The 9642-nt window shown below is 34.0% G+C and overlaps 1 protein-coding gene across 1 annotated transcript; it reads right to left on the minus strand.

The window, feature by feature from the left end:
• Positions 1–1030: 1030 nt before the first annotated feature.
• On the minus strand, positions 1031–2080 carry LOC126661803 (uncharacterized). The gene is made up of 2 exons (XM_050355670.1): positions 1444–2080; positions 1031–1323 (listed from the first exon to the last, which is right to left on the minus strand). Exons 1-2 carry the CDS (start codon positions 2078–2080, stop codon positions 1031–1033), a joined length of 930 nt encoding a protein of 309 aa, XP_050211627.1.
• Between the last annotated feature and the right edge of the window lie 7562 nt (positions 2081–9642).

A 9642-nucleotide genomic window follows, 5' to 3' on the forward strand; every position in this document is an offset into this window, starting at 1 on the left:
TTATCCAGGGATCAAACCAGAAGTTAGTATTTTTTCCATTCCCAATTTGGTATTCAAACATTTCCTTAGCATAGCCTATGATTTTAAGTAAATTCCTCCAACTCACAGATGCATTAAAGGGCTTAGTGATGCCCCAATAGCTTAGCTTTTTCAGCTTGTTCTGATTCACCCAAAGAGGCCACAGAGAAACTTTATCTGTAAGGAGGAACCAAATCTGCTTCAAGATTGCTGTTTTATTCCAAAGCTCGACTTCTTTAATACCTAGGCCACCTTCTTCTTTTCTCCTGCCAACAACATTCCAGGCAATCCCCCCATACTTCCTGGTGCTAGAATTACCTTTCCAGAGGTAAGATCTACATATGTTTCAATTTTGCAACACACTGCTCTAGGGAGAACAAAAATTTGGCTCCAGTACGCATGGATACTTATAAGCACTGAATTGATGAGTTGGTATCTAATTTGAAGTTCCAAGCTGTTATACGACTAGTAATCTTCATAGTAATAGTCTAGCAATCAGTAGTAGTAAGTCTTATAGAAATAAGGGGCAGGCCCAAGTAATTAACAGGGAGAACACCTTCAACAAATCCCATCAGGTTAAAAATACTAATTCTGGTCTGGCTAGGGATATTACAGAAAAAGATAGAGCTCTTATCATTATTAACTTTCACTCCAGACACACTTTGAAAATGAGTAAGGGCTTCCTTCATGTAACTAACAGACAGCAGGTCCCCTTGGAAGAATAGAAACAGATCATCCGCAAAACACAAGTGATTAATCTTCATACTCTTACACCCTTTATGAAACTAAAAATCACTCCTTCTACCAATAGACACAAAGTATATGGACAAGTACTCCATAACCAAGACAAACAAAATGGGGGAAAGGGGGTCCCCCTATCTTAGACCTCTACCACCTTTGAAAAAACCATGGAGAGAGCCATTAATTGCCAAAGAATAAGACGGAGTTCTAACACACAACATAATCTAGCGAATGAAGTTTCTAGGGAACATTAAGGCAATAAGAACCTCTTCTAGAAAGTCCCACTCAATAGAGTCATAAGCTTGCTTAGGTCAATTTTCATAGCACAACTAGACCTACCCTTAAAGCAATGATAGTCATGAACTAACTCATGAGCAAGAAGAACATTATCAATTATTCTTCTACCATGAATAAAAGAAATTTGACTAGGGTTTATAATACTACCAACACAGGTGCTTAACCTAGAGGAAATGATTTTGGTAATACATTTCAAAATCACATTACAGCAAGGAATGGGGCGATAGTCGTTTAAACTATTAGGAGATGCATTCTTAGGAATAATAGCTAAAGAAGTTGCATTGATTTGTAAGAAAAGCTTACCATAGAGGAAAAACTCATGGACAGCTTTTGTGACATCAGCTCCCAAAATACTCTAGTTTTTCTGGAAAAAGAGGCTAGAATAACCATCAGGACCAGGGGCTTTTCCTCTTTTAATAGCGAACATAGTAGCCTTAACTTCATCAGGGGAAACTGCAGAAGTAAGCATAATAGAGTTGTCTTCATTAACCTTAGGGCCAAAATCCACAATATTAGGACCAATATAGGTTGTATCGGCAGCTTTCTCACCCAGCTGATTCTTATAGAATTGAACCATTGATTCACTAATTGCCTCCTGACTATCAAGCACACTGCCATCTGCATTAAACAACTTTGTAATTCTGTTTCTGCATCTTCTTATCTTGACAGAGTTACAAAAAAATCTGTTATTATCGTCTCCCAAATCAATCCAGTTAATTCTGGATTTTTGTCTAAGACTGTTTTCCTCCAGCATAATCAACTTCTTATAATGAATGACATAAGCATTTTCCTCCAGAAGAAGGTTTTCATTCAGAGGATCGCTTTGAAGACTACTCTGAATACTATCCAACAGAGACTTGTGGTTTTTGACTTTAAAGGAGATATCTGAATAGTGGGATAAGTTCAGATCTTTACGCCTAGACTTAAGCTTCTTGAGCTTCTGCACAACAGAAAACATTGTACAACCCTGAACATTGCTACTCCAAACATCTTTAAGGATATCTATGAAGTTCTCGTTTTCCATCCATAAGTTAAAAAAACTTTAAGGGCTTAGCTCCATTGTTCTGAGTATTGCTTATGTAAACAATCAAAGGAGAATGATCAGAGACTCCTGCTCCCAGAGCCATGTCATCAGACTTTCCAAAACAATCAAGCCAATCAGAATTAACTAAAACTCTATCTAACTTCCTCCAGATTCGATCATAACCAAATTGGTTATTTGTCCAAGTGAATTTACAGCCATACTTCTTCAATTCAATAAGATTGCACTCGCTTAAACAATTAGCAAAATCATAACTACTCTTCTCCATATAATTACCACCTATCCTTTCTGGAGCATTAACAATTGCATTAAAATCCCCCATTATAATCCAGGCACCACTATTCTGCAAACTGATGCTAGCAATATCCTTCCAAAGGATCCTTCTAGTCCCCTCATCATTGGCCCCATAAACAATAGACCAATTGAAATTCATATTCTCCCAACAGACAGAACAATGCATAATCTGAGAAGAGACAAAAACAGTAGAAATTTGGATGACAGAAGGGTTATAAACTAACCAAATTCTACCCAAATCGGAACATTGTCTATTAGTGATAATAGACCAACTAGGGAGCTTCAAATTTTTCCATATTTTATCAAAGTTAACCGGGCGAACTCTTGTTTCTAAAATACCAATAGCAAACAACTTTTTATTAAAAATTAGAGATCTCACCTCTGACTGCTTTATAGGGTCATTAAGACCCCTAATATTCCATTTCCCTATCATCCCCTATTAGGGGGTTCACAATCCTTTGAGACCCTTCTACCTTCTCCCTCATAACCTTTTCCTTTCAAACTAGCATTCTTAAGGATAGTGACAAAACTACTAGCAACAACACTAACATTCTTCTTTCTAGTAGAACTACTTTTCTTCTTAGCCACAATTTCAATCCAAGAATCATTTGTACAACATTTAGCAGGGTATGGAGTATCCCTTTTTTGGCTAGGATGCCCAATAACAATAGTAAGAGTACTGGCTAAATCAATATTAACTGGATTATATTTCTCTGTTTGAGCTTCCACTTCATTCACCTTAGGAACCAAAGCTTGAACTTCCTTCTTTTTCAATTTACACTGAAAAAAATTATGCCCAAACTTCTTGCAGTGCTCACACCAAGTAGGTATCAACTCATACACAACAATTTGCTTGAATTCCTCACCCTTTTCATCAATCAATCTTTCATAATTTAGAAGAATCTGGTTTATCTCGACCTCAACTAAGATACGGGCAAAATTTAATTTACCTCTAGATATAGTGCATTTATCAGTGTAGAGAGGCTTACCAATAACACTAGCAATCCTGCTAAGCATTTCGGTCGTCCAGAACTCAAACGGAAGATTTGTAAGTTGTATCCAAACATGAAGTTTTTGGAATGCAGTATCATCTAAAACCATTCTAGGTTTCCAATGTTGGAGAAGAAATGGTCTACGATCAAAGGTAAGAGGATTCTCATTTAGAGCAATAAGTTTCCCTTCTTCAGATTGGAAGTTGAACAGGAAGAAACTATTGTTTAACTGTTGGACAGAAAGCAAGCATGATTCCTTCCATTTATTTATTCGCAAAGCTTTGAATCTTGAAAAAATTAGGGTTTAGACCAATAACAGAGCCAAGAATGGCATTCTTCCATCGATTAACCTCATAACTGACTTCGTCTGAGTGGAAATTAACAACAGCATTCCCTTCCTTCAGTGCATGAGGAACATATCTAAGCTCACAACCTTCACCCTTAGCACGATTTGAACTAAAAAAATTAGCCCAAGTATTAGCTTCCCCAGATCTATTACTTCCATTAGCTACATCCTGGTTTGGCAGCTCTTCATTACGAACTTCATCGCATCTCTCTTCCTAAAAAATTCTATTCGAGACTTCTTCAACAACTTCAAGAACTTCATTATTAACAGAGGAAATAGAATTTAGAACATTAGTTTCTTCAGATCCTTCCTTTGAAGGGGATGGTTCTGAATGAGTCGAGTTTTTCTTCGTTTTCCTCTTAGCCATGGCTAAAAGGCGTGAGATAGCATTTCAGAGAAAGTTAATGTGCACATAGAGAGAGAAAAACGAATTCCACCCACTATCACGTTTGGTTTTGTTTCGTAACGTTTGTAAACGTTTGGCTTAAATCGCTAAAAAGGTGAAATAGTTGGATTTGTTTCGTAACGTTTCTAAACATTCGGCTTAAATCGCTAAAAATGTGAAATTTATAGATTTGTTTCGTAACGTTTGTAAACGTTTGGCTTAAATCGCTAAAAGGGGAAAGGTTTGGATTTATTTCGTAATGTTTGTAAATGTTTGGCTTTAATTGCTAAAAAGGTGAAACGGTTGGATTTGTTTCGTAACATTTGTAAACGTTGAGCTTAAAACGCTAAAAAGGTGAAATGTTTGGATTTTTTTCGTAACGTTTGTAAATGTTTCGCTTAAATCCCTAACAAGGTGAAATGTATGGATTTGTTTAGTAACCTTTGTAAACGCTTGGCTTAAATCGCTAGAAAGGGGACACATTTGGTTTTGTTTCATAACGTTTATAAACGTTTGGCTAAAAATCGCTAAATAGGGGAAACGTTTGGTTTTGTTTCATAACATTCTTAAATGTTTGGCTTAAATCGGTAAAAAGGTGAAACATTTGGATTTGTTTCGTAACGTTTTAAACGTTTGGCTTAATTCGCTAAAAATGTGAAACATTTGGATTTGTTTCGTAACGTTTTAAGCGTTTGGTTTTGTTTCGTAACGTTTATAAACGTTTGGCTTACATCGCTAAAAAGGTGAAACGTTTGGATTTGTTTCGTAACATTTGTAAACGTTTGGCTTAAATTGCTGAAAAGGTGAAACGTTTGGTTTTGTTTCATAACGTTTGTAAATGTTTGGATTAAATCGCTAAAAATGTGAAATGTTTGGATTTGTTTCGTAACGTTTCAAAATTTTGGTTTTGTTTCGTAGGGCTTATAAACGTTTTGCTTAAATCGCTAAAAAAGTGAAACGTTTGGTTTTGTTTCGTAATGTTTGTATATGTGTGGCGTAAATATCTAAAAGGTGAAATGTTTGGCTTAAATCACTGAAGAGGTGAAACATTTTGTTTTGTTTCGTAACGTTTGTAAATGTTCGGCTTAAATTGCAAAAAATGTGAAACGTTTGTTTTTGTTCCGTAACGTTTGTAAACGTTTGGCTTAAATTGCTAAAAAGGCGAAACGTTTGGATTTGATTCATAACGTTTGTAAACGTTTGTCTTAAATTGCTAAAAAAGAGAAACGCTTGGATTTGTTTCGTAAGGTTTTAAACGTTTTGTTTTGTTTCGTAACATTAAAACGTTTGGCTTAAGTCGCTAAAAAGGGGAAACGTTTGGTTTTCTTTCATAACGTTTATAAACGTTTGGCTAAAAATCGCTAAAAAGGGGAAACAGTTGGTTTTGTTTCATAACGTTTGTAAACGTTTGACTTAAATCAGTTAAAAGGTGAAACGCTTGAATTTGTTTCATAATGTTTTAAACATTTGGCTTATATCGCTAAAATGGGAAAACGTTTAGATTGGTTTTATTTCGTAACGTTTGTAAACGTTTGGCTTAAATTGCTAAAAAGGTGAAACCCTTGAATTTGTTTCGTAATGTTTGTAAACATTTTCCTTTGTTTCGTAACTTTTGTAAACATTTGGCTTTGTTTCGTAAGGTTTGTAAACGTTTGGTTTAAATTGTTAAAAAGTTGAAATGCTTGGTTTTGTTTCGTAACGTTTGTAAACTTTTGGCTTCAATCGCTAAAAAGGTGAAATGTTTGGATTTATTTCGTAATGTTTGTAAACGTTTGGCTTAAATTGCAAAAAAGGTGAAACGCTTGGATTTGTTTCGTAACGTTTGTAAATGTTTGGCTTAAATCGTAAAAAAGTTGAAATGTTTGGATTTGTTTCGTAGCGTTTGTAAACGTTTGGCTTAAATCGCTAAAAAAGATTTCGTAACGTTTTAAATGCTTGGATTTGTTTTGTAGCATTTGTAAACGTTTGGCTTAAATCGTTAAAAAGGTGAAACGTTTGGATTTGTTTCGTAACGTTTGTAAACGTTTGACTTAAATCGCTAAAAATGGGAAACGTTTGGGTTTGTTTCGTAACGTTTGTAAATGTTTGGCTTAAATCACTAAAAAGGTGAAACGTTTGGTTTTGTTTCGTAACGTTTGTAAAACGTTTGGCTTAAATCACTAAAAAGGTGAAACGTTTTGCTTTATTTCGTAACGTTTGTAAACGTTTGGCTTTGTTTCGTAACGTTTGTAAAGCTTTGGCTTCAATGCTAAAAACGGGAAATGTTTGGATTTTTTTCGTAATGTTTGTAAACGTTGGCTGCAATTGCTAAAAATGTGAAACGTTTTGTTTTATTTCGTAACCTTTGTAAACATTCGGCATAAATTGCTAAAAAGGTGAAACGTTTTGTTTTGTTTCGTAACGTTTGTAAATGTTTGGATTAAATCGCTAAAAATGTTAAATGTTTGGATTTGTTTCGTAACGTTTCAAAAGTTTGGTTTTGTTTCGTAGGGCTTATAAACGTTTTGCTTAAATCTCTAAAAAGGTGAAACATTTGGTTTTGATTCGTAATGTTTGTATATGTGTGGCGTAAATATCTAAAAAGGTGAAATGTTTGGATTTGTTTAGTAACTTTTGTAAACATTTGGCTTAAATCACTAAAGAGGTGAAACATTTTGTTTTGTTTCGTAACGTTTGTAAATGTTCGGCTTAAATTGCAAAAAATGTTAAACGTTTGTTTTTGTTTCGTAACGTTTGTAAACGTTTGGCTTAAATCGCTAAAAAGGCGAAACGTTTGGATTTGATTCGAAACGTTTGTAAACGTTTGTCTTAAATTGCTAAAAAAGAGAAACGTTTGGATTTTTTTCGCAACGTTTGTAAATGTTTCGTATAAATCTCTAAAATGGAGAAACGTTTGGATTTGTTTCGTAAGGTTTTAAACATTTTGTTTTGTTTCGTAACGTTAAAACGTTTGGGTTAAGTCGCTAAAAGGGGGAAACGTTTGGATTTGTTTCGTAACGTTTGTTAACGTTTAGTTTAAATTGCTTAAAAGGTGAAACGTTTAGATTTGTTTCGTAGTGTTTGTAAACGTTTGGCTTAAATCGCTAAAAATATGAAACGTTTGGTCTTGTTCTGTAACGTTTGTAAACGTGTTTGGCTTAAATTTCTAAAAAGGTTAAACGTTTGGATTTGTTTCGTAACGTTTGTAAACGTTTGGCTTGAATCGCTAAAAAGGTGAAACGTTTGGATTTTTTTCGTAACGTTTGTAAACATTTGGCTTAAATTGCGAAAATGAAGAAACGTTTTGATTTATTTCGTAACGTTTGTAAACGTTTGGCTTAAATCGCTAAAAAGGTGAAACGTTTGGTTTTGTTTCGTAATGTTTGTAAATGTTTGGCATAAATTGGTAAAAAGGTGAAACGCTTGGATTTGATTTGTAACGTTTGTAAACGTTTGGCTTAAATCGCTAAAAAGGTGAAATGTTTGGATTTTTTTCGTAACGTTTGTAAACGTTTTGCTTAAATCGCTAAAAAGATGAAAAGTTTGGATTTGTTTAAGTAACCTTTGTAAATGTTAGGCTTAAATCGCTAATAAGGGGAAACATTTGCTTTTGCTCCATAACGTTTATAAACGTTTGGCTAAAAATCGCCAAATAGTGGAAACGTTTGGTTTTATTTCATAACGATTGTAAACATTTGGCTTAAATCGGTAAAAAGGTGAAATGTTTGGATTTGTTTCGTAACATTTTAAACGTTTTCTTTAATCGCTATAAATGTGAAACGTTTGGATTTGTTTCGTTACGTTATAAACGTTTGGTTTTGTTTCGTAACGTTTATAAACGTTTGGCTTAAATTGCTAAAAAGGTGAAACGTTTGGATTTTGTTCATAACGTTTGTAAACGCTTGGCTTAAATTCCTAAAAAGGTGAAACGTTTGGTTTTGTTTCGTAACGTTTGTAAATGTTTGGATTAAATAGCTAAAAATGTGAAACGTTTAGATTTGTTTCGTAACGTTTCAAACGTTTTGTTTTGTTTTGTAGAGTTTATAAATGTTTTGCTTAAATCACTTAAAAGGTGAAACGATTGGTTTTGTTTCGTAACGTTTGTATATATTTCGCTTACATCGCTAAAAAGGTGAAATGTTTGGATTTGTATAGAAACTTTTGTAAACGTTTTTCTTAAATAGCTAAAAAGGTGAAACGTTTGGATTTGTTTCGTACCTTTTGTAAATGTTCGACATAAATTGCAAAAAATGCGAAACGTTTTTTTTTGTTCCGTAACGTTTGTAAACGTTTGACTTAAATCGCTAAAAAGGCAAAATGTTTGGATTTGTTTCTTAACGTTTGTAAAGGTTTGGCTTAAATTGGTAAAAAAAGAGAAACGTTTGGATTTGTTTCGCAATGTTTGTAAACGATTGGCATAAATCGCTAAATTGGAAAAACATTTCGATTTGTTCTTAAGGTTTTAAAAGTTTGGTTTTGTTTCGTAACGTTTGTAAACGTTTGGCTTAAGTCGCTAAAAGGGTGAAACGTTTGGATTTGCTTCATAACGTTTGTTAACGTTTAGCTTAAATCGCTAAAAATGTGAAACATTTGGATTTCTTTCGTAGTGTTAGTAAACGTTTGGCTTAAATTGCTAACAATATGAAACGTTTGGTTTTGTTCCGTAACGTTTGTAAACCTGTTTGGCTTAAATTTCTAAAAAGGTTAAACGTTTGGATTTGTTTCGTAACGTTTGTAAACGTTTGGCTTCAATCACTAACAAGGGGAAACGTTTGGATTTGTTTCATAATGTTTGAAAACGTTTGGCTTAAATTGCTAAAATGGGGAAATCGCTAAAAAGGTGAAACGTTTGGTTTTGTTTCGTAACGTTTGTAAACGTTTGGCTTAAATCGCTAAAAAGGTGAAACATTTGGATTTGTTTCGAAAAGTTTGTAAACGTTCGGCTTAAATCGCTAAAAATGTGAAATTTTTGGATTTATTTCGTAACATTTGTAAACGTTTGGCTTATGTCGCTAAAAAGGGGAAACGTTTGGATTTGCTTCGTAATGTTTGTAGACGTTTGGCTTAAATTACTAAAAAGGTGAAACACTTGGATTTGTTTCGAAACGTTTGCAAACGTTTGGCATAAATTGCTAAAAAGGGGAAACGTTGGGATTTGTTTAGTAACCTTGGTAAACGTTTGGCTTAAATCGGTAAAAAGGGGAAACGTTTGGTTTTCTTTCATAACGTTTATAAACGTTTGGCTAAAAATCGCTAAAAAGGGGAAACAATTGGTTTTGTTTCATAACGTTTGTAAACGTTTGACTTAAATCAGTTAAAAGGTGAAACGCTTGAATTTGTTTCGTAATGTTTTAAACATTTGGCTTATTTCGCTAAAATGAGAAAACGTTTCGATTGGTTTTATTTCGTAACGTTTGTAAACGTTTGGCTTAAATTGCTAAAAAGGTAAAACCCTTGAATTTGTTTCGTAATGTTTGTAAACATTTTCCTTTGTTCCGTAACTTTTGTAAACATTTGGCTTTGTTTCGTAAGGTTTGTAAACGTTTGG

The sequence above is a fragment of the Mercurialis annua genome, linkage group LG8, assembly GCF_937616625.2.
Source record: "Mercurialis annua linkage group LG8, ddMerAnnu1.2, whole genome shotgun sequence".
Taxonomy (NCBI): Eukaryota; Viridiplantae; Streptophyta; class Magnoliopsida; order Malpighiales; family Euphorbiaceae; genus Mercurialis; species Mercurialis annua.

What these genes read in the sequence shown, in the direction of transcription:
- LOC126661803 (XM_050355670.1), bottom strand. Translation starts at nt 2,080, where the DNA reads ATGGAAAACGAGAACTTCATAGATATCCTTAAAGATGTTTGGAGTAGC. An exon ending in AAAAGCCCCTGGTCCTGATG is followed by an intron (nt 1,324 to 1,443) that starts GTTATTCTAGCC and finishes CAACTTCTTTAG; the next exon opens with CTATTATTCCTAAGAATGCA.